The 26377-nt window shown below is 40.0% G+C and overlaps 1 protein-coding gene across 3 annotated transcripts in view; it reads right to left on the minus strand.

The window, feature by feature from the left end:
• The window catches only part of Asb3 (ankyrin repeat and SOCS box containing 3), a 106888-nt gene that overhangs the window by 37197 nt on the left and 43314 nt on the right, over nt 1–26377 (minus strand). For all 3 annotated transcript variants that reach the window (XM_057771541.1, XM_057771540.1, XM_057771539.1), the window contains 4 exons: nt 18960–19072; nt 18274–18409; nt 7286–7463; nt 5914–6111 (listed from right to left, as the gene is read on the minus strand). In XM_057771541.1, coding sequence (XP_057627524.1) covers nt 5914–6111; nt 7286–7463; nt 18274–18409; nt 18960–19072 — 625 coding nt within the window. The remainder of the gene's footprint in view (nt 1–5913; nt 6112–7285; nt 7464–18273; nt 18410–18959; nt 19073–26377) is intronic.

Raw genomic sequence — 26377 nt, forward strand, 5'->3', positions numbered from 1 at the left:
AGTGGCTTCATGCAATGAGTGGAAATGAGGTCATGAGATAGAAAACGTTTATATCTCAATCCCGCCACACTATTATGCTTTCAAGTATAAGATTTTAAAAATATCTTGACAAAGAAACCTTTTTTCAAGCTATAATGTTTTTCTCAATTAAGTATTTCTCCTACTATTTTTTTAAAGTTAATAAACATGGTAAGTCCTCAAAGATTAATTCATTCTAGAAACCTCCATGTTATGTAGCCATAGCCAATTTCCACTGTTTTGTATGTGGTCATGTACCATACCTATCACACGGGAAAGCTTTTCCCATGAACATAGTTGTACTTCTAGGGAATAAACATGTATCATTTTTGCCTATTAAACTTAGTGTTAAAAAAGATCATTAAATACTGACATTTACACTGAAATTGACTGAAAGCAGGTGTGATCCTCATTTCAAAGAGCCACTTGGCAAGATCATCAAAACAGGTAGGACTACAAGGAGAACACAGACTCTGGAACCACCTAGCTGTGTGACTCTGAGTTGCTTTACTTTTCCACCACTATGTGGTATTTATGAAAATAAATAAATAAACTGCTACTATGTAATAAATACATTTATATAGGCAAATATATTTATACACATTTAAACAGGCTTATGTAAATAAATATAAAGGATATATAAGTATTAAAATTTTCAGACTTCTTATTCAGTAAGAGATTTGTCCAAAAGATAAAATTCAAAGTAAATTGTAATCCATTTGTAGAAATTTATTAGCAATATTCTTTGTAGCAGATTTTAGAAACAAACTAAATATTCAACAACAAACAATCAGGCAAATAAGCATAACATATTACAGTCATCAAAAACTGCAATTTTGAGTTACATGCTCATATTTTAAAAATGTTATAATGCTAAGTTTAACAAAGAATAATACACATATCTGTTCACTATGCACATAACTGAAAAAGAAGGTATGTAGGAATAAAGTTATTCTCCCTTTCAACCTGGCATTATATCATTTAAAAAACTATAAATGTTGAAATATTTTCAATAATTATAATACAGAATCTAGAAAAGAATAGGATTTTTATATTAAATAAATGCAAAATATCTAAACTAAATTCATGTGAGAACAACTACTTCTTAAGACAGATAAAACTTGACAAGTGTGGTACCATAGACCTTTAATCTTAACACTTGAGAGGCAGAGGTAGGTGGATCTTTGTGACTTACAGCCAGCCTGGTCTACTTGGCAAATTCCAAAAGCCAGGCCTACATATTGAGACCCTGTTTCAAAAGAAAAAAAAAAAAGATTCTCTAATGAGTTTTTAAAAATTTGGAGAAAGCTTATAGTGTAGACAAGCCTGGAAAAATCAAGGTACAGGATGAAGTTATTTTTAAGCAAATTATACACTCAATGTTCATCAATCTCTAAACACTTTTCAGAAGTATCTTTAAAATTAAAGTAATAGAGCCAATCATTAATTTGAGGGAAGTATAATGAATAAGAGTATAAAATTTCTTAAAAGTCTGTAAGTACAAGAATAATGACATATTTATTGTTAATATAAACTTATCCTGTTTCCAGATTCTTCAAACATTTGTAGATCCATTCATTCCCCTACAATGCCACACGAAAAATTCCCAGAACACTGCTTAACCTTACATGTTCCAAGTTTATCTATAAAATTACTTTCCCCCAATGTATTTTCTCTCAATTTGTATACTATAAAAGATGTTCAACCTTCATCTAGTGATGGATGGAGAAAGAGATAGAGACCCACACTGGAGCACCGGACTGAGCTCCCAAGGCCCTAATGAGGAGCAGAAGGAGGGAGAACATGAGCAAGGAAGTCAGGACCACGAAGGGTGCACCCACCCACTGAGACAGTGGAACTGATCTATTGGGAGCTCACCAAGGCCAGATGGACTGTGACTGAAAAAGCATGGGATAAAAGCGGACTCTCTGAACATGGCAGACAATGAGAGCTGACGAGAGGCCAAGGACAATGGCACGGGGTTTTGATCCTACTTCATGTTCTGGCTTTGTGGGAGCCTAGACAGTTTGGATGTTCACCTTCCTAGACCTGGATGGAGGGGGGAGGACCTTGGACTTTCCAAAGGGCAGGGAACCCTAACTGCTCTTGGGACTGGAGAGGGAGGAGAAAAGGAGTGGGGGGAGGGGGAGAGGGGCAGGAGGAGGGGAAGGGAAATGGGAGGCGGGGAGGAGGCGGAAATTTTTTTTTCAATAAAAAAAATAAAATAAAAAAAACTGAAAAAAAAAAAGATGTTCAATAAACCAGCCCCAAACTTCTCCCAATTACTGTACTCACAGTCTGTGTTAAATGGAGAAAGAGCACACTCTCAAAGGGCTTATGAAACTGGCCAGTGCTACTATATGCCCTCCCTTTCCATCAAAACTACAATTCCCAAGGAAAAGAGCAAGTGTGAAATACGCTGAAGAATCACAGAACGTTGTCAGCACACTCTGAGCCTCTGGGACAGTTACTGTAAAGCTCTCAAACACAAAGGCATGCTCAGAGATGAAAGCAACCTCAGTGCTCTATATGACCTTGATCATTGCATGCCATTTGAGCATAGCCAATTCTCCTAGTTAGGTAACCACTGGTTAAAATAAAAATAATATCGGCAAGTCTATATATTTCTCTTAAAATACATATTTCTCTCTATCTCAAGCCCTGATGACAAATTGGAGAAGCTCTTCAGATCCTAGCTGGAGAAAAAGTCTGTCCTGTAGTCACAGACACCAAGAATCAACTGTGACATACAGAGACAGCTCATCACCTAAACGGTGAACAATTCGAGGAAGTAAATCATCTGATCAAGAGAGAGATTTAAAGACTAAAGCCCAGTAAAAACCTTACTTGATGGCCATTTTTCACCACTATGGTGTTACATGTTTAGAAATAGACAAAAATATGGTACCTACATGAAAGAAAACTCAGGTTGTCAGACTTGGTGACAAGTGTTTTTATCTAGTCATCTGGCTGGGCCAGTGAAAATGTTTGGAGAGAGTTAAGTTATATCACAGCTAGCTATCCATAACAATGAGTTCAAGAAAGTCAATGAAATTTGTAGTGTGCTTGTAGCCACTTCTGCATCATTAAAATGATAGCATCTATGGCCACAGGAGTCAGGGGTGGGGTTACAAGAACTGGGGATGTATTGTGGATGGATACTAAAGTGATATTCCTGAACTGAGAGATATTACCATTCCTTAGTGGTCGGGGCACAAAAGAACAAGTAGAATCTGAAAACTATTCAATCTTTCAAAGATGGTATCACCAATCTGTTGTTGGGAAGCCATAAATAAAAAAATCTAAGAAACCCAGGACCAAAGCTCCCATGATTCAGGCTTTTGTTAGCCAAGTGTCCTACAACATAAATGCCAACATATTGCTCTGAAGGAACAACACACTAAGACAGTAAGGGGAGACTGTAGAATATGCTAAACTTTTGGCCAAGAGAATGAAAGAAGCCAGGAACAGATTGTCAAGAGATGTAGGCTGTCCTCACTGAGAGTTTGCATGATGCTGTAACTGCAAATGCTGCCAACTACGCACACTGTAGGTGTACAAAGTTAGAAAACTTCCTTTGTTATTTGCTATACTGCCTATGCTTCTAATATCAAAGCTACGAATCAAGTAGGTGATGATTATCAGTGGGAAAGTTGGGGGGATGGAAAGGAAATGAAGAAAAGGAACAAACTGGCAATTAATGTAAACTTATTTTTTGGGGTGTGTGTGTGTGTGTGTGTATATATATATATATATATATATATATATATATAGAGAGAGAGAGAGAGAGAGAGAGAGAGAGAGAAAGAGAGAAAGAGAGAGAGAGAGAGAGAGAGAGAGACAGAGACAGAGACAGAGACAGACAGAGAGACAGAGTTTCTCTATAGCTTTGGAGCCTGTCCTGAAACTAGCTCTTGTAGACCAGGCTGGCCTCGAACTCATAGAGATCTGCCTGCTCCTGCCTTCCGAGTGCTGGGATTAAAGGCGTGAGCCACCACCACCCAGCTGAGAATTTCTACTTCTAAGTCTCAGACCAGTCAAAAGTAACAGCATTGGGACTGGAGAGATGGCTCAGCAGTTAAGAGGACTGGCTGCTAATCTAGAGGACCCAGGTTCAATTCCCAGCATAGGAGCTAACAATGATCCAGTTCCCTTTTCTGACCTCTGCAGACATTTTGTGAATGCAATACATAGACTTACATGCAGGCAAAACACCCTTCTACATAAAAAAAGTAATAAAAATGTGTCATTAAGAGTAACAAACAAATGAGGGCTGGAGAGATGGCTCAGTGGTTAAGAGCACTGGCTGCTCTTCCAGAGGTCCTGAGTTCAATTCCCAGCAAACACACGTTAGCTCACAACCATCTGTAATGAGATCTGGCACCCTCTTCTGGAATGCGGGCATAGATGGAGGCAAAATGTTGTATACAGAATAAATCTTTAAAAAAAAAAAAAAAGGAGTAACAAATGAATGGTTAGGCCTTTAAAAAATAGCATCTATCTACACAACTGATTTGTATTTTTAATGGAGCACAAGTATTACTTTATATGGTTTTTCTTATAGTCTTATTATTGCACATGCGTTGTCTGTCCATGTAGAGGCCACAAGACAGACAACCTTGGGTATTTTCCTCAGGAAGGCCATCCATTTACTTGAGGTAAGAGTCTCCCATTGATCAGAAACTTATCTATCAAGCTAAACTAGCTGGCCAGTGACACTCAGGAATCCTTCAGTCTCCTGCTCCCTATCGCTGGAATTAAAAGCACACACCACCACACCCAGTATTTTAATGTGGACTCTGTGAATTGAACTCAAGTCCTCACATTTACTCACTGAGCTATCTCCACACCCCATAATCTTAATGTGGTTTTTTTTTTTTTTTTGGTTTTTTCAAGACAGGGTTTCTCTGTGGTTTTTGGAGCCTGTCCTGGAACTAGCTCTTGTAGACCAGGCTGGTCTCGAACTCACAGAGATTCGCCTGCCTCTGCCTCCCAAGTGCTGGGATTAAAGGTGTGCGCCACCGCCCGGCAATCTTAATGTGTTTTTGTTGTTGTTGTTGTTTGTTTTGGTTTATTTAAGACACAGTCTCCCTCCCCCTCCCCCCTCTTTCTTTTTTTTTTTTTTTTCTCTCTCACTCTCTTTCTAGCCCTGGGTGTACTAAAACTCTCCACAATGAGACAAGGCTGGCCTTGAACTTAGAGAGATTCACCTTCCTCTGCCCCAGGGTGCTGGGATTAAAGGTGTCAACTACCCTCACCTACTAAGGTCTACTGTAAAACCCTCAGCAATTACCCTCAGCTACTGAAGTCCACTGGAGTCAAGGTCAAATTATTGGCCAAACACTTGAACAGCAGCATTAACTCTTCATTTATTTTACTTCACAGAACTGTAGCAGAGTATAAAAATGAAATGTATGACTTTTTAAATATATTTATTATGATGTACACTAAAAAAATGCTGCATAACAAATGTTAATGTTATAGTATCTAAAAAACAAGGTTTTATTGTAAGTCTCATAAAATAAGAAATAAATAAATTGATTAATTAATTAAAAGGTTTGTAGTTAAATAACCTGAAGCAGTTACTGCTTTACTTGATAAAAGTTCCATTTTTGATTCTTGAATCATTTCCAAGACATCAGAGTAGGCCTAAGCTTTATATTAATATATTAAAAGTATTTCCTAACAATGTTACACTAAAAGTATAACCCAGGTCCAAAAAGAGAAGGTAAATAACCTCGCATTATCAACCTCACTTCTGCTAAATTGAACGACATATCCTGAAGCAGGCCTTTTCTAGGTTAGAAACTTAGTACTAACAGAGACACCAAGTTTCACTATGAAGAAAAGTCACTTGGGAATTAAAGACAAGCAAAATGTAACAAACATACTTACTCCTTTTGGAAAGCCATGCACAGAGGGGAACTGAATCCAAAGACCAAGCACATCTGTGCATCTGGGCTGTAACCATTCTGCAGTAATGTTTCCAGGCATTCTTCCCGTCCTCCAAACACTGCTGAGTAAACAGGGCTCACTTTGTCTGGACCAGTGTCACAAGCCCGGTTAGTAAGCGGTATTAACAAGTCCAAGATCCTTCAAATACACAACGGGAGGAATACTTACCATAGTAGATTTGTCTGTTCACTATTATTTGTCTTACCACCATCATTACCTATGCTCCCAAATCCAATTTTATGTTTAGTATTTCAGGACCTAATAAATCATTTAAATACTTATTACATTAAATATGAAGTAGCTGGGATATTGCCCAAAGACAGAATGTCTGCCTACTATGCTGGAGGCACTGGGTTCAATCCCAGCACTGCGGATTGTACACAAAATTGGGTGTAGACCTGGGAAAAGTTGGTGGAGTGTGAAAGTGTTCAAAACATGTATGGAAGTCCCAAAGAACTGGTAATAAATTTTAAAAAGCAAGTAGAAGAAATATAAAATGTTGAAACCAAGTATTTTATTAAAAGAATCAACATGACACCTCTTAAGCATAATAAATGTGTCTAAGTTTTAAAGATGAGCTAGCAAAAGCATCTTGTCACAAGGCTTTCAGAGACCTGTAAGGCCTCCATCTTCCTACCGTCCAAAGATAATAACCATTTTGTTATTTTTAACTGAACAACAGTAATGATAGCTATAGAAAGTACTATTGTACAATTATGACCCTAAAAACTGTAAACATGACTTTTAAATCTGTCCATACTGATTTATGGAAGGGACCCTTATTCTTATTGACATAACCAGGTCACTAACTTCTAACATTTCCATTCTTCCCAATATACTCTCTCCAAAATATGCTAAAAATTTTCTAGGGACTTTTAGCAAAGAACGAATTCCAGAAGCAGGAAACAATAGCAGACTTGAGGTGAGAGTAGGTAATAAATCCAATCAAATGGTTGAGGATGGGAGGGACTACTCATCACACACAAAAGCTTCCTACAGGGAGAGAGTAAATATTAGCGAGGCCATCAGACCGCTAGCTGAAGATGTGTGGGGTAAAGGCAGGAAGAAAGGGAAAGGACTGCCATTAGCTGAAGAAATCCTGAGGAAGATCCAGTACCTACTCCATCTCTACTCAGTCTTCCTCCAAGTGGGAAAATGAAAACTCTAGAGGAGTTGAGGAGAAGAAATCAGCATCGGGAGAGGAGGAGGAAATCTAGGCATCCCTCAAATTGGTTACAGAAAGGAAGGACCAGATCTATTCTTAATTTGCTTTTAATTTGGAGAGCATTTTTATTCAACTTTGAGCACTTACTTTGTATGGCCCATTTGTGCAGCAGCATGAATAGGCAACTGCCAATTGTCTTCATTGCAATAAAGATCAGGATCTGCCCCACCGGACAGCAAAAGTTCCACACATTTTATATGACCCTCTTGTGCAGCAATAAACAATGGAGTAGCTTTGTCCAAGGCTTGACAATTGATATTTGCACCTAACACAAAACAAAATATTAAACAATAATCCATATAAGTGTTTTAAAAAATATGATAACACAAATTTCAAACTGCCACAAAAAGCTTTCATAGTACAGCAGCTCCCCCTTAGTGGATGCTGTTGGAGAAAATATATGTATTTTACTAACCTGTTGACAATCATTTAAATTGTTTTCAGTCTCCATCAGTAAGAGCAAGTGATAATTCATATTTTAGAATTCACTTTTAGACAAAAAAAAAAAAAAGAAAACCACATTCCGTGAAGGCTATTTATTCAAATCCCTCTTCCAACAAATATTTTGGTTTCAAAGTACAGATAGCTTTTAAAGATTTATTTCAATGTGTATTCATGATTTGTGTATATGTGTGTGTGTGTATGTTTATGTGTTTGTGTGTGTGTGTATACATATCTGTGCATGTGCATGCAAGTATCTATGAAGGCCAGAAGGGTGCATCGGATCCCTTTGGAGCTGGAGTTCATAAACAGTGAGCCTACCTAACATGGATGCCGGATCTGAATCCCACCCTTCTGCAAGGGCAGTACATGCTCTTAGCTACTGAGCCATCTCTCAAGCCCCAAAGTATAAAGATTTTAAAGGAAAGAAAGCCAGATGTAGTGATAAAGGTCACAATTCCAGTTCTTGGGAGTCTGAGAAAAGAGCATTACAAGTTGGAGGCTAGCCTGTCTTTTAAAAAAATAAGAATAAATATAAATAACATTAAAGATAACTCCTAGGGAAGCATAAATTATGACACTTATGGATGTCACCAACTGATTTTAGACTAAGGTTTAAGAGGGACTTTACCGACTGAGGCTACCAACCTAGAGTAGTGAGGGCCTGACTAGAGGGCAGGCCTCAAGGTCCCCGCCAGGGAAAGCGGGCCCCTGCTGCTGGGGCTGCAGTCTCTGCTGTGATCTCCTGGACCTGCTCTGCCTGCGCCCTACTTCCCTTTGTCCCTGGCTCATTGGGGCATCCAGGAGTTCCTGTGTAGGTGCCGAGAAGTTTCATCGGGACGGGTGAGTGTGTGCTATCCTGGGGCAGACGGTCCCGGTAGAGAGCACAAACGCCCCTCCCCCAGCTCCTGCTGCAAAGCTTTCTCTCCTACACACCCGCCCCCACCCCCACCCCCAAGCCTGCCTTGTCTGCAAGGTCCTTAGCTGTGGAACAGTTTCCTGCCCTTTCACTAAGGCTACCAGCCCAGACCAGTGAGTGCCTGACTAGAGGGCAGGCCTCAAGGTCCCCGCCAGGGGAAGCAGGCCCCTGCTGCTGGGGTTGCAGTCTCTGCTTGTGATCTCCTGGACCTGCTCTCCCTGCCCCCTATTTCCCTTGGTCCCTGGCTCATTGGGGCCACCAGGAATCCCTGCATAGGTGCTGAGAAGTCCCATCTGGATGGGTGAGTGTGTGCTATCCTGGGGCGCACTGTCCCGGTAGAGAGCACAAACGCCCCCCCCCCCCAGCTCCTGCTGCAAGGCTTTCTTTCCTACACACCCGCCCCCCACCCCCACCCCCAAGCCTGCCTTGTCTGCAAGGTCCTTTACTGTGGAACAGTTTCCTGCCCTTTCACTGAGGCTACCAACCCAGAGTAGTGAGGGCCTGACTAGAGGGCAGGCCTCAAGGTCCCCGCCAGGGAAAGCGGGCCCCCGCTGCTGGGGCTGCAGTCTCTGCTGTGATCTCCTGGACCTGCTCTGCCTGCGCCCTACTTCCCTTTGTCCCTGGCTCATTGGGGCATCCAGGAGTTCCTGTGTAGGTGCCGAGAAGTTTCATCGGGACGGGTGAGTGTGTGCTATCCTGGGGCAGACGGTCCCGGTAGAGAGCACAAACACCCCTCCCCCAGCTCCTGCTGCAAGGCTTTCTCTCCTACACACCCGCCCCCACCCCCACCCCCAAGCCTGCCTTGTCTGCAAGGTCCTTAGCTGTGGAACAGTTTCCTGCCCTTTCACTGAGGCTACCAGCCCAGACCAGTGAGTGCCTGACTAGAGGGCAGGCCTCAAGGTCCCCGCCAGGGAAAGCGGGCCCCTGCTGCTGGGGCTGCAGTCTCTGCTGTGATCTCCTGGACCTGCTCTGCCTGCGCCCTACTTCCCTTAGTCCCTGGCTCATTGGGGCATCCAGGAGTTCCTGTGTAGGTGCCAGAAGTTTCATCGGGACGGGTGAGTGTGTACTATCCTGGGGCGGACGGTCCCGGTAGAGAGCACAAACGCCCCTACACTAAGGATACCCAACCAGAGCAGTGAGTGCCTGCCTAGCGGGCAGGCCTCAGCAACCCCCGAAAGGGAGCGCAGGCACCTCCAGCTTGTACTGCAGTGTCGCCTGTGTTCTACTTGACCCCGCCCGACCCCTTGCATTCGGCCTTCTTTACGCGGGTCATTGGAATACCACGCATCCATGTTTTGGTGTTGAGGAGTTCACCTGGAAGGGAACGGTTCCTGCCCCTACACTGAGGAGATACACCTAGAGAGTTAGTCACAGCAAAGACTGGTCCAAGACATCAGGCCTCTCCTGGCTCCATTTGAAGGAAAAGATGGGCAGGCGCCAATGCAAGAATTCCCCCAACAACTTGAAAGGCAACGTGACATCACCAGGATCCAGGAATCCCGAAATGAGAAGTGTACACCCTAATCCAGAAGAATTAGAAGAATTCGACTCAAAAGTGAATTTTATGAAAATAATAGAGGACCTTAAACAGGAGGTGAAAAACTGCCACAACCAATTAGAGATTACAAACAAAAAGGTAGAGGAAATGAATAAATCTCTCAAAGATACCCAAGAAAACCAAGAGAAACAAGAAAAAGTAATCAAACAGGTAAGGGAAACGGTTCAAGACTTGAAGAATGAAGTGGAAGTAATAAAGAAAACACAAACCGAGGGAAGGATGGAGATGGAAAATTTGAATAAACGAACAGGAACTACAGAGACAAGTACCACCAACAGATTACAAGAGATAGAAGAAAGAATCTCAGACACTGAAGATACCATAGAGAAAATAAACACTCTCATCAAAGAAAACAGCATAACCAACAAATTCTCATCACAAAACATTCAGGAAATCTGGGACACAATAAAAAGACCAAACCTAAGAATAATAGGGATAGAAGAAGGAGAAGATCTACAGCTCAATGGTCCAGAAAATATATTTAATAAAATTATAGAAGAAAACTTTCCCAACCTTAAGAAAGATATTCCTTTGAAGGTCCAAGAAGCATACAGAACACCAAATCGACTGGATCAAAAAAAAACATCTCCTCGTCATATAATAATCAAAACACAAAACATACAGAATAAAGAAAGAATATTAAGAGCTGCAAAGGAAAAAGGTCAAGTTACCTATAAAGGTAAACCTATCAGACTTACACCTGATTTCTCTATGGAAACCATGAAAGCCAGAAGGTCCTGGATAGATATACTGCAGAAACTACGAGACCATGGATGCAAGCCCAGACTTCTATACCCAGCCAAGCTTTCGTTCACTATAAATGGAGAAAACAAAATTTTCCAGGATAAAAACAAATTTAAACAATACGTAGCCACAAATCCAGCCCTTCAGAAAGTAATTGAAGGAAAATCACAAACCAAGGAGTCCAACAATGCCCACAATAACTCAGACATCTAATGACCCTTCACCAGCACAACTTGAAGAAGGGAAACACACAAACTCTACTACCAAAGGAAAGAAGGAAAGAAAGGAAAAATGACTGGAGTTAACAACCACTGGTCATTAATATCACTTAATATCAATGGACTCAACTCACCTATAAAGAGGCACAGGCTAAGAGATTGGATACGAAAACAGGATCCAACATTCTGCTGCTTACAAGAAACACACCTCAACCACAAAGACAGACATCTACTCAGAGTAAAGGGCTGGGAAAAGGTTTATCAAGCAAACGGACCTAAGAAACAAGCAGGTGTGGCCATACTAATTTCTAAGAAAGTTGACTTCAAACTAAAATCAATCAAAAGAGATGGAGATGGACATTTTTTACTCATAACAGGAACAATTCACCAGGATGAAGTCTCAATCCTGAATATCTATGCCCCTAATATAAAAGCACCCACTTATGTAAAAGAAACGTTACTAAAACTCAAGGCAGTCATCAAACCACACACACTAATAGTAGGAGATTTCAACACTCCTCTCTCACCAATGGACAGGTCAATCAGACAGAAACCTAACAGAGAAATAAGAGGATTAAGGGAGGTAATGAATCAAATGGACTTAACAGACATCTATAGAACATTCCACTCAAATAAGAAAGAATATACCTTCTTCTCTGCAGCTCATGGAACCTTCTCGAAAATAGACCACATACTCGGTAACAAAGCAAACTTACACAGTTACAAAAAAATATCGGTAACCACCTGTGTCTTATCAGATCACCATGGATTAAAGTTAGAATTCAACAACAATGCTATCCCCAGAAAGCCTATGAACTCATGGAAATTGGACAGTCAACTACTGAACCACACCTGGATCAAGGAAGAAATAAAGAAAGAAATTAAAGTCTTTCTTGAATTCAATGAAAACGAAGACTCATCATACTCAAACCTATGGGACACTATGAAAGCAGTGCTAAGAGGAAAGTTCATAGCATTAAGTGCCCACATAAAGAAAACGGAGAAAGCACACATTGGAGACCTAATAGCCCACCTTAAAGCTTTAGAAAGAAAAGAAGCAGACTCACCTAGGAGAAGTAGAAGACTGGAAATAATCAAATTGAGGGCTGAAATCAACAAAATAGAAACACAGAAAACAATCCAAAGAATCAATGAAACAAAAAGCTGGTTCTTGGAGAAAATCAATAAGATTGATAAACCCCTATCCAAACTAATCAAACGGCGGAGAGAGAATACGCAAATTAACAAAATCAGAAACGAAAAGGGAGACATAACCACAGACACAGACGAAATTCAGAGAATCATTAGATCTTACTACAAAAACCTGTATGCCACAAAATTGGAAAATGTAAAAGAAATGGACACTTTTTTAGATAAGTACCATATACCAAAGTTAAACCAGGACCAGGTGAACAATCTAAATAGACCCGTTAGTCGCGAAGAATTAGAAGTTGTTATAAAAAACCTTCCCACCAAAAAAAGCCCAGGTCCAGACGGCTTTAATGCAGAATTCTACCAGAACTTCCAAGAAGACCTAATACCTATACTCCTTAATGTATTTCACAATATTGAAACAGAGAAGTCATTGCCAAATTCCTTTTATGAAGCTGAAGTTACTCTGATACCAAAACCACACAAAGACACAACCAAGAAAGAGAACTACAGGCCAATCTCACTCATGAACATCGACGCAAAAATACTCAATAAAATACTGGCAAACCGAATCCAAGAACACATTAGAAAAATTATCCATTATGATCAAGTAGGCTTCATCCCAGAGATGCAGGGCTGGTTCAACATACGAAAATCTATCAATGTAATCCATCATATAAATAATCTGAAAGAAAAAAACCATATGATCATTTCATTAGATGCGGAAAAAGCATTTGACAAAATTCAACATCCCTTTATGATAAAGGTCTTAGAGAGATTAGGAATACAAGGGTCGTTCCTAAATATAATAAAAGCTATTTATAGCAAGCCGTCAGCTAACATCAAATTAAATGGAGAGAAACTCAAAGCTATTCCACTAAAATCAGGAACACGACAAGGTTGTCCACTCTCTCCATACCTCTTTAATATAGTGCTTGAAATTCTAGCAATAGCAATAAGACAACATAAGGGGATCAAAGGGATTCAAATCGGAAAGGAAGAAGTTAAACTTTCATTATTTGCAGACGATATGATAGTGTACATAAGCGACCCCAAAAACTCCAGCAAAGAACTCCTTCAGCTGATAAACACCTTTAGTAGCGTTGCAGGATACAAGATCAATTCCAAAAAATCAGTTGCCCTCCTATACACAAAGGATAAGGAAGCAGAGATGGAAATCAGAGAAGCATCACCCTTCACGATAGCCACAAATAGCATAAAATATCTTGGGGTAACCCTAACCAAGGAAGTAAAGGATCTATTTGACAAGAACTTTAAGTCAATGAAGAAAGAAATTGAGGAGGATACCAGAAAATGGAAGGATCTCCCTTGCTCTTGGATAGGGAGGATCAACATAGTAAAAATGGCAATTCTACCAAGGGCAATTTATAGATTCAATGCAATCCCCATTAAAATCCCATCAAAATTCTTCACAGATCTTGAGAGGACAATAATCAACTTTATATGGAGAAACAAAAAACCCAGGATAGCCAAAACAATCTTATATAATAAAGGATCGTCTGGAGGCATTACCATCCCTGACCTCAAACTCTATTACAGAGCCTCAGTATTGAAAACAGCTTGGTATTGGCATAAAAACAGAGAAGTCGATCAATGGAACCGAGTAGAAGACCCTGATTTTAACCCACAAACTTATGAACACCTAATTTTTGATAAAGGAGCTAAAAGTATTCAATGGAAAAAAGAGAGCATCTTCAACAAATGGTGCTGGCAGAACTGGTTGTCAACGTGTAGAAGAATGAAAATAGATCCATATCTATCACCATGCACAAAACTCAAGTCCAAATGGATTAAAGACCTCAATATTAGTCTGAACACACTGAACCTGATAGAAGAAAAAGTTGGAAGTACTCTACAACATATGGGTACAGGAGATCACTTCCTACGTTTATCCCCAGCAGCACAGACATTAAGGGCAACATTGAATAAATGGGACCTCCTGAAACTGAGTAGCTTCTGTAAAGCAAAGGACACTGTCACTAAGACAAAAAGGCAACCCACTGACTGGGAGAAGATCTTCACCAACCCTGCAACAGACAAAGGTCTGATCACCAAAATATATAAAGAACTCAAGAAACTAAACTTTAAAATGCTAATGAACCCAATAAAAAAATGGGGCACTGATCTGAACAGAGAATTCTCAACAGAAGAAATTCAAATGGCCAAAAGACACCTAAGGTCATGCTCAACCTCCTTAGCGATAAGGGAAATGCAAATTAAAACAACTTTGAGATACCATCTTACACCTGTCAGAATGGCTAAAATCAAAAACACCAATGATAGCCTTTGCTGGAGAGGTTGTGGAGAAAGAGGCACACTCATTCATTGCTGGTGGGAATGCAAACTTGTGCAACCACTTTGGAAATCAGTGTGGCGATTTCTCAGGAAATTAGGGATCAACCTACCCCAAGATCCAGTAATACCACTATTGGGAATATACCCAAGAGATGCCACATCAAATGACAAAAGTATCTGTTCAACTATGTTCATAGCAGCATTGTTTGTAATAGCCAAAACCTGGAAACAACCTAGATGCCCTTCAATGGAGGAATGGATGAAGAAAGTGTGGAATATATACATATTAGAGTACTACTCAGCAGTAAAAAACAATGACTTCTCGAATTTTGCGTGCAAATGGATGGAAATAGAAAACACTATCCTGAGTGAGGTATCCCAGACCCAAAAAGAGGAACATGGGATGTACTCACTCATAATCGGTTTCTAGCCATAAGTAAAAGACATTAAGCATATAATGTGCGATCCTATAGAAGTTAAATAAGAAAGTGAACCCAAAGAAAATCATATAGTCATCCGCATGGAGAGGGGGAAGTAGACAAGATTGCAGGGCAAAAAATGGGAACTTGCGGGTGAGGTGGCATGGGGCAAAGGGGAAATGGGATGAGAAATATGAGAAGGGGAGGATGGGAGGAGCTCGGGGGATTGGGATGGTTGGGATATAGGAAGGATGGATACGGGAGCAGCGAAGTATATATCCTATCTAAGGGAGCCATCTTAGGGTTGGCAAGAGACTTGACTCTAGAGGGGTTCGCAGGTGTCCAGGAATATGTCCCCAGCTGGTACCTTGGGCAACTAAGGAGAGGGAACCTGAAATGACCCTATCCTATACTGATGAATATCTTGCATATCACCTTAGAACCTTCATCTGGCGATGGATCAAGGTAGAGACAGAGTCTCAATTTGGAGCAACGGTCTGAGCTCTTAAGGTCCAAATGAGGAGCAGAAGGAGGGAGAACAAGAGCAAAAAATCAGGACCACGAGGGATGCACCCACCCACTGTGACAGTGGAACTGATTTATTAGGAGCCCACCAAGGCCAGCTGGTCTGGGACTGAATAAGCATGGGTTGATTCCGGACTCTCTGAGCATGGCGGTCAACGAAGACTGATGAGAAGCCAAGGACAATGGCACTAGGTTTCAATCCTAATACATGAACTGGCTTTGTGGGAGCTTAGCCTGTTTAGAAGCTCACCTTCCTGGACGTAGATAGAAGACCTTCGTCTTCCCGCAGGGCAGAGAATTTGGACTGCTCTTCAGTATCGAGAGGGAGGGGGAATGGTGTGGGGGGAGGAGAAGAGGAGTGGGGATAGGGGGAGGGGAGTGGGGGGAGGGGGCAATATTTGGGAGGAGGGGAGGGAAATGGGAAACGGGGAGCAGGTGGAAATTTTAATTAAAAAAGAATAAAAAATAAAAAAAAAAAAAAAAAAAAAAAAAAAAAGAGGGACTTTACCAGTAGATATGGCTGACATACATGGGATCTATGACTAAAACTATATTAATTAGTCTTATTACTACTTTTCTTCCTTTATGAGTATTGTATAGTAAAACCAACAATAAATGGGAACAATATTTTTAATGGATCTGAGCAGACTGTAAAATAAAACTTGTTATTTTCATACTACTGTATTCAGATTTGAAAAGGCAGTCAGACACAGTGGTGCACGCCTTTAAGCCCAGTGCTTGGGAAGAGGCAGAGGCAGCAGTTTTCTGTGAGTTAAAGGTCAGCTTGGTCAACATAATGAGTTTCAGGACAGCCAAAACTACATAGGAAGATCCTGTTTCCATAAATAAAAAGCATACAAACAAAGATATGGAATGGCTAAAAATGACCTTACTTATGAAACTTTTGAAAATAGCAGGTTACCCTAATCTTATCACCAGCAAATAATATATTAAATCTACTAAGACTTATACTATCACATGATAAAGCTAGTTTTTAAATTTCTCTAATATATCTCAGTATCAATACTATAAACATAGGGGAAAACTGACTATCTTACTCAAAATAATCTTACATAAGTACATCGTAAACAAGCTACACAGGGTAAATTAAAGTCGGTGCTGAACCTTCATGAATTGCAAACGTGCTAGCCAACTAGAATTGTCATGACTTTGGTGCATCATCTGCTCTCAGCTTCAGAGAGACATAAATACAATCACTGAGAAAAGAGGAAGTCAATGGCAAGACCTGCTTTTTAAAAAAAAACAAAAACAAATTAACCTTCTAGTTTGAGTGACAACTTCAAAGTATCAGAAGTAATAAGAAATCAGTTCCTCTAAGACTACAATTGAAAAAGTATAAAAAGTAACAATCACTGATGGTCATGATTAGAAGTAAGATCATAGTTACATTATAAACAAACCTTCATAAATTTTAATTATACAAAAATTGCTATTTATAAGTTTAAAGAGAAGAAAAATTAAAAACAAAGAAATACAAAAATAAACATGTCCTGATTGTGCCAAAAAAATATTAGTTTCTAGATCTCTGGTCAGCATTTAACACCCAAAGTCTGAGGTTCTTAATGTAAAAATGTATCATTTCAAGAAGTAAGATATAAGTTCATAATTTCTCAGACACCTTCACCTCCAACTTCATGAAGGTTCATTTCTTCACTTCCAATCTTGACTTTATGTAAAGATGTATAAGGAAAAACTAGAAATAAGAAAAAAAATGCCCTGTTTTTTTGTTAAGCTTTGGTCTATTTGGAGGGTTTATTTTTCTGTTTGTTTGTTTTGTTTTGTTTTGTTTTTGACACAGGGTCTCTCTATGTAGTCCTGGCTGTTCATGAAGTGACTACGTAGACCAGTCAGAAAATCTGATGACAAGTCCCTCCTCTGACTACCCAAGGCTTCTCAGGTTAGCTCTGCCAGAGCATGCACCCTGAAAGACTTTTAAAGCCCTTCTATATGGTGAACCCCTCTGGTCTGAAGATGGCACAAAAATAATGGCACGGTAGCACTGCCTTCTCTGGCAAGGCTGCATGTCTAAGTAGTCACAGAGAATCGTTTAGCTGGTTATTCTGCCATTAACACAATACAATGCAAACATGTTTTGAAAAAGTTCATTTAAATAATCAGACAATTAACAAACCATTTGCTCTGGCCAGACCTCTGACTCACTTGGTTAAATGCTTGATGCACAAACATGAGGCCTGAGTCTGGATCCCCAGCAGTGAGGAAGAGACAGGTAGATTTGGTCAGCCAGCACAGTTGGATCAGTGAGCTGTAGGCTTAGTGAGAGAACCTTTCTCAGAAACATAAGGCACAGAGTGACTAATAAAGACATTAATACTGAACTCTGACCTCCACATTCCCATGTACATTAAGTGTACACATATACGCATACACACACATACACAAACACACACGGGGGGGGAGTGAGCAAGTGAGTTTGGGGAAGATATATGCCACACAAAACATACAACTCAAAGGCTTAACACACAAAATGACCATCTAATAAACTAACCCTAGAGTAGATGTGTACCTAGAAAGCCACTGAACTGCAAGACGCCTGCTCAGGACCACCATATTCCTATGTAGATCAGTAAGAAGGATGTGTGTCATTGCTGGTAACATACTTAATAATAACCAGGACTGGCATCAACTGTGCACACTTTTATTTGCAACTTACATAAATTTTATCACCTAATTCAAGAACCATTCTTTCCAGGAATACCGCTTAAAAACATGATCTTCCTAGCACAAAGGCTGATGGCTCTTACCAGATGACATAAGAATGTTCAAGCTCTCTAGCTTCCCATACTGAGCAGCCACAAACAGGGGTGTGATTCCAAAGTCATCCTGGCATTCTCTGTCTGCTCCATTTTTAAGAAGCAGTTTTATAATCTCAGCATTTCCCTGAAGCACAGATACATATTTTATATTAAAAAATCTTTCTTGTTGTATTTTACTTATCTTCTCAGTAAAGAAAAACTTTAAGAAAAAATGCAGTGTCTTGATAAAATGGATAGAAAAGGCATGATTAATCAGATTACCCTACACTTCTGCACAACCCATTAAGTATAAACATACTAAAAACTGGTCTCTAGCAATGTTAACCCTTAAAGTCATATAAAATTAGATTACTAACTCAAGCAGTAATAAACATGCCTTCTAAACATGTAATTATAATAAAATATACCATTTTTCCTTATCCCAGATTCTGATCACTTCATAACTATGTGGCCAACATTTTAAATTTAGATAATCCTACAGACCAAAGCAGGTCTGGTCCCAGAGCAGCTCGCTTATTTAGAACGGTCATTAGTATTTAGACTGCCTTTCTGTGCTGTACTAATCATTACAAACCAGAGGCAAGTAAGAAGCAAGAACTGTATAGAACTGCCATTATAAAAAGGGTAAGACATACAATCTACATGGAAATTAAAAAAATAAATTCGGAGATTACCTGGAAAGAAGCCTGGTGCAAGGAATTCCATCCACACATAGAATGGAACCCATTGACATTTGCTCCATGTTGAAGCAACAACTTCAGAACATCTATCTGTCCACTTTCAACAGCTGCAATACAGCAATCAGAGAAATTACAGTGAGCAAAAAGATATTTGTAGGACTCGACAGTTTTACAAGGTTCTAATCATTTTATACACCTTGGAATGCACAATGCTATGATCATTCTTAGACATTTATCACAACTATCTCAGCCTCATTTCATATGCATAGGCCTTTCTGCATACTGGGCTAGAGAGATGGCTCTGTGAGGAATACCCTTGCTATGCAAGTCCCTAGAACACATGTATACCTGGGCTGTAATCCCAGCACTCACACAGCTACAAGCGAAGCAGAGATGGGTGGATCTACAGAAGCTCAGAAGACAGACTGGAGTATGCAGGGGTGAACAACAAGAGACCCTGACTCAAACAAGGTGGGGACAACCAAAGCCCTCTGACCTCTACATTTGAAACACCCCTACACGCACTTATCTTTCACACATACATGTGCACACATTCAGATTTAAAATAAACTATACCCACATGTATTATTTTCAAACTACAGAAAATTGAAGGATAAAGAAAAAGAAGTCCAGGGTTGGGGAGATAGCTCAGCTGGTGAAGTACCTACCATGGACACTTAAGGACCTAAATTTGATCCTCATAACAGACTCTTAAAAAGCTAGACATGGGGCTGGGAAGATGGCTCAGGGGTTAAGAGCACTAGCTGTTTTCTCAGAGGACCCAAGATCAAATCTCAGAACCCACATGGTAGCTCACAACCATCTGTGGCTCTAGCCCCTTCTGGCTTCCTTAGACAATGAGCACATGTGGTGCACAGACGAATGCACACCCAAACCTATAAGAAGGGGAGGATAAAAAGACATAAAATAAGACATGATAGGCAGCACTTATAAACCTAGCATTGGAGAGCGTGAGGGAGGCAGGTCCCTGAAATATACTTGAAACTCACCCTATTTTGAGATATACAACTAGTATTTAAACATACTGTCTGCAATCAATGTCAATCATAATTGATTAGCTTAGAAACTAAATAACATGTTTATGGTAAAAATACTTCATCAGTTTAATCATTACAGTAAGGCTGGAAAATTGTTTACTGTTTATTGGAGACATATAATTACTGAACTTGAATTGTATTCTATCTATACATTTATACAAAGTTTGGGAACTAAACTGTCTTTTCCTCAACTATGTGCTTACACACACTTTTTAAACTTGAATGCAGTTCCATATTTATGTGATTCTCAACAGTAAAAATGTGACAAGGAATACTATGAAATAAAACAAACTTCTTCTTATACTAGATTATTGCTAACCCATTTGAGAAGTATGCTACAGAACACTGTTCCAGAGTCAATCTAGAAACAGAGAACAAACGTTATGTGGTGGCTTGAATAGGGTTGGCCCTAGAGAGCAGGGCTGTCCAGCTGAAGTTCAGACACTCCCCCTTCTTCCAGGTCGAGTTCTATATGTACTCTATTCTCCACTGTGTACTTCATTTTTCTATACAATTCTACAGTAAAATGGTTTTTTTTTGTAATGTCAGTTTATGCCAAGCTTTTCTCACTACATCTTTTATGAGCCAGAAGTTATTTGTTATCTGTTGCAGCTTTCTCTGGTCCTGAGGTTAAAATGACATCTGAGGGCACTGGGACAAAAGCTACAACAATAACGACCTTTCCCTTTTCTACTGCTGTTCATTTAATCTGTGTATCCTCAAATTGGTTTTGACTACAGACAAGTATGGCTTTGACAACTGCAAAGACAACAGAGTTGTTTAAGGACGATTCTGGTCCAAATGATTATTACCGATTAGTTGTGATTAATGTCCTTCCTTGTCACACACAAGCAGGAAGGACATCCTCGTCACATACACACTGCTTGTGTGTGACCAGGAAGGGCACTGAATCTATCATTTCAAGACTGTCATTAGGAATACAGGATTGCCCACTATTACTCCTCATTTCTTTTCTTTTTTTTTTTTTTTTTTTTTTTTTTTTGGTTTTTCGAGACAGGGTTTCTCTGTAGCTTTTGGTTTCTGTCCTGGAACTAGCTCTTGTAGACCAGGCTGGCCTCGAACTCCCAGAGATCCACCTGCCTCTGCCTCCCAAGTGCTGGGATTAAAGGCGTGCGCCACCACCGCCCGGCCTACTCCTCATTTCTTAACTAAAGTTTATAAATATGATTATAAAGTGGGAATTTCCCATAAAAATTGAAATTAAATCTCTCTCTCTCTCTCTCACACACACACATATTCAGAAAGATTTCTAAATGTATCATGACCATTAATCTTTACCCTCAAATGTTCAATATTTTATTGACATTTAGAAGATTTTGTCTAATTATAAAGCTATAATTCTACCGTAACAAATTCCTCATATATAAATCCAGGTGTTGTGCACACATTTGATCACAGCAGTCAAGAAATACAGGCAGGAAAATCTCTTGAGTTCTGGGCCACCCTGGTCCACATATCAAGTTCCACTGCAGTCATGACTTCACAGTCTAAAACAACAAAGTTCATATGTGCCCAGTGGTTAACAATCGTAAGCAGAAATAACTGATGGGGAAAATCAAGGCTTCATAGTATAAGAAAAACGTCATGGTGACTATCCAAATACAGTTGTACATGTTATCACTGATATTTCTAATGGCCATTTAGATACCAGAGAAATCATATCCAGAAAAACACATCCTCCAGTCACATATAAGACAAAAACCCTAAAATTCCACTATCCTTTTATGTACTAATTAGCATTCCATCTATTTTCTCTGCACAAAGTTAAGAGAAACACTAATTTTTCAAATCTAATATCCCTAAGGGATGCTAGCTGAGTGTACAGAAAGTATATAGCATGTGTGAGATCCATTACCACCACTAAAGAACAAGAGCAAAACAGCCGGCTGGGCGATGGTGGCGCACGCCTTTAATCCCAGCACTTGGGAGGCAGAGGTAGGCGGATCTCTGTGAGTTCGAGACCAGCCTGGTCTACAAGAGCTAGTTCCAGGACAGGCTCCAAAGCCACAGAGAAACCCTATCTCAAAAAACCAAAAAAAAAAAAAAAAAAAAAAAAAAAAAAAAAAAAAAAAGAGTAAAACAGCCGCCCTAAACTTACATAGTCTTCTCCAAAAGCTTTAACACTAGGTTCCATAACTTTTACTATGACTCAAGTTTTTAATTCTTATAGCAAAATTCTCTTTTCAGGAATCAATTTTATAAGTACTAATCCACATTATGATTTATTGAAATAAATTATTATTCTGAGGATTCCGTAGCAAAGAAAATATGTACACACCATAAATTATCCTTAATTCTGAAGATTCCTGCTAGTGAAGGAGCCATACCAGTCAGTAAGAATGGTGGCAATAACAATGAAGAATAAAGGATAATGGATTATGTAATCATCCAGTTTATAGTCACAGCCATGCTATACAGCAGCTCTACTCAATATCACTCACTAACTGCTGTTAATCTGCAAACTGCTTATCATCAGCCCATACAAGATGATACATTTTACCAAGATGGAAAACAACTTTACTGCTAGTCATTTCCTTTAGCTGAGATTTTTCTCAAGGTGAGACTTTAAAGATGAAGTAGTGTGATGGCCACATTCTGGCTCAAGCGTCTTACAGGGATAGACTAACACTCTGAGTAGCACTCACTCACTGCTCCATGGCATCTGTTGGGAGCCTAACTCCTAATTCCCAGCCAGTCTGATGACCTAGGACTGGTGTGTGAAGTCAGCCCAATGATGAAACTCTGATCACCTGTTTCACAAAAGTGGCCCTAGATAGCCTGAGCTGTTTTTACTTACACAGTTTCAATGGTTTGCCTGAACAGTTTTTACCATCAATTTGTTTCCTTTTGTATCTAATAATGTTTACATTGATAATGAAGTCAGGCAGTGGTGGCACAGGCCTTTAATCCCAGCACTGGGAAGGCAGAGGCAGGCATTACGCCCTGAGGTCAAATTCCCAGTACCTACATAAATCTCCAGGCATGACCATGCATTTATAACCTCAGGGCTACAGGGACAGAGACAGAAGGACTAAGGTTCAGTATGATAAACTGGTGTCAAGGGTATACTGCAGAGAGTGATAGCGCAGGAAACCAATGTCTTTTTCTGTGTGCCCAGGCTCTTATATGTATGCAAACACACACACACACACACCTTAAAGCTGAATTTTATAACACATAAAAATTTTAAATATGTTTACATTCACAAAAAAGTACTTCCACTGATATTTTATTTTATTTTCATGTGACTAACAAATATTAGATAGATACTCTCATTTTTTAAATGAAGCAACAAGCTTGCAATAAATAAGTGGTCATACAAGTTATATGTGGTAGGACCAAACTAGAGTCTAAGATATACTAATTCTACCCCAATGACATCCTCTGAATTTCCACATCTCAGTCAATCTGAGTTAACCAGTTAATCAAAAAATGTTCCTGCTTTTCCTTTTGTCCGCGGCTCATTGGGCTAACAGGCGTCCCTGTTTTGGTGCTGAGGAGTTCCATCTGGACAGGTGAGTGTGTGCTATCCAGGGGCAGACTGTCCTGGAAGAGAGCACAAACACCCCTCCCCCAGCTCCTGCTGCAGGGCCCCTTTTCTTACACACGACCCAGCCCCCCAGCTCCCCCCACCAACCCTGCCCTGCTGTCTGCTAGATCCTATGCTCAAGAACAATTTTCCCGCTCCTACACTAAGGCTACTCACCCAGAGCAGTGAGTGCCTGCCTAGCGGGCCTCAAGGTCCCCACAAGGGAGCGCAAGCACCTTCAGCTTGGGGCTGCAGGGTCTCCTGTGATCTATTGGACCCCGCCCTGCCTGCCACGTTCTTCCTTTTGTACCCAGCTCATTGGGCTACCAGGCGTCCCTGTTTCCCAGAAGAGAGCACAACCACCCCCACCCCCCCAGCTCCTGCTGCAGGGCTTTCTTTCCTACACACGACCCCCACACACACCAAGCCTGCCTTGTCTGCAAGGTCCTTTGCTCAAGAACAATTTTCCCGCTCCTACACTAAGGCTACCCATTCAGAGTGGACGGTGCCTGCCTACCGGGCAGGCCTCAAGGACCCCCCAAAAGGAAGCGCAGGCACCTTCAGCTTGTGCTGCAGGGTCTTGTGTTCTACTCGAACCCGTCCTACCCCCCACATTCGCGCTTTTGTCCGCGGGTCATTGGACTACCAGGCGTCCATGTTTTGGTGCTGAGGAGTCCATCTGGAAGGGAACGGTTCCTGCCCCTACACTGGAGAGATACACCCAGGGAGTAAGTCACAGAAAAGACTGGAGCAAGACACCAGGCCTCTCCTGGCTCCATTGGAAGAAAGAGATGGGCAGGCGCCAATCCAAGAATTCCTCCAACAACCTGAAAGGCAACGTGACATCACCAGAATCCAGGAATTCCGAAATGAAAAGAATTGTACACACCCTATTCCAGAAGAATTAGAAGAATTCGACTCAAAAGTGAATTATATTAAAATAATAGAGGACCTTAAACAGGAGGTGAAAAATTGCTATAAACAATTAGAGATTACAAACAAAAAGGTAGAGGAAATGAATAAATCTCTCAAAGATACCCAAGAAAACCAAGAGAAACAAAAAAAAGCAATCAAACAGGTAAGGGAAACGGTTGAAGACTTGAAGAATAAAATGGAAATAATGAAAAAACACAAACCGAGGGTAGGATGGAGATGGAAAATCTGGGTAAACAAACAGGAACTAGAGACAAGTACTACCAACAGATTGCAAGAGATAGAAGAAAGAATCTCAGACAGTGAAGATACCATAGAGAAAATAAACACACTGATCAAAGAAAACAGCAAAACCAACAAATTCTCATCACAAAACATTCAGGAAATCTGGGACACAATAAAAAGACCAAACCTAAGAACAGCTGAATGGTCCAGAAAATATATTTAATAAAATTATAGAAGAAAACTTTTCCAACCTTAAGAAAGATATTCCTTTGAAGGTCCAAGAAGCATACAGAACACCAAATAGACTGGATCAAAACAGAACGTCTCCTCGCCATATAATAATCAAAACACAAAAATACAGAATAAAGAAAGAATATTAAGAACTGCAAATGAAAAAGATCAAGGTACTTATAAAGGTAAACCTATCAGATTTACACCTGACTTCTCTAAGGAAACCATGAAAGCCAGAAGGTCCTGGATAGATGTACTGCAGAAACTGAGAGACCGTGGATGCAAGCCCAGACTACTATACCCAGCCAAGCTTTTGTTCACTATAAATGGAGAAAACAAAATTTTCCAGGATAAAAACAAATTTAAACAATACATAGCCACAAATCCAGCCTTACAGAAAGTAATTGAAGAAAATCACAACCCAAGGAGTTCAACAATGACCACAATAACTCAGACATCTAATGACCCTTCACCAGCACAACTTGAAGAAGGGAAACACACAACCTCTACTACCAAAAAAAAAAGAAAGAAAGGAAAAAATGACCAGAGTTAACAACCACTGGTCATTAATATCATTTAAGATCAATGGTTTCAACTCACCTATAAAGGGGCACAGGCTAAGAGATTGGATTCGAAAACAGGATCCAACATTCTGCTGCTTACAAGAAACACACCTCAACCACAAAGACAGACATCTACTCAGAGTAAAGGGCTGGGAAAAGGTTTATCAAGCAAACGGAACTAAGAAACAAGCAGGTGTGGCCATACTAATTTCTAACAAAGTTGACTTCACACTAAAATTAATCAGAGGAGATGGAGAGGGACATTTTTTACTCATAACAGGAAAAATTCACAGGACAAAGTCTCAATCCTGAATATCTATGCCCCTAATATAAAAGCACACACTTATATAAAAGAAATATTACTAAAATTCAAGGCAGTCATCAAACTACACACACTAATAGTAGGAGATTTCAACACTCCTCTCTCACCAATGGACAGGTCAATCAGACAGAAACCTAACAGAGAAATAAGAGGATTAAGGGAGGTAATGAATCAAATGGACTTAACAGACATCTATAGAACATTCCACCCAAATAGGAAAGAATATACCTTCTTCTCTGCAGCTCATGGAACCTTCTCGAAAATTGACCACATACTCGGTAACAAAGCAAACATCCACAGGTACAAAAAAATATCTGTAACCACCTGTATCTTATCAGATAACCATGGACTAAAGCTAGAATTCAACAACAATGCTACCCCCAGAAAGCCTACAAACTCATGGAAACTGAACAGTCAACTACTGAACCATACCTGGATTAAGGAAGAAATAAAGAAAGAAATTAAAGTCTTCCTTGAAGTCAATGAAAATAAAGAAACAACATACTCAAACCTATGGGACACTATGAAAG

The sequence above is a fragment of the Chionomys nivalis genome, chromosome 6 (genome assembly GCF_950005125.1).
Source record: "Chionomys nivalis chromosome 6, mChiNiv1.1, whole genome shotgun sequence".
Lineage (NCBI taxonomy): Eukaryota > Metazoa > Chordata > Mammalia > Rodentia > Cricetidae > Chionomys > Chionomys nivalis.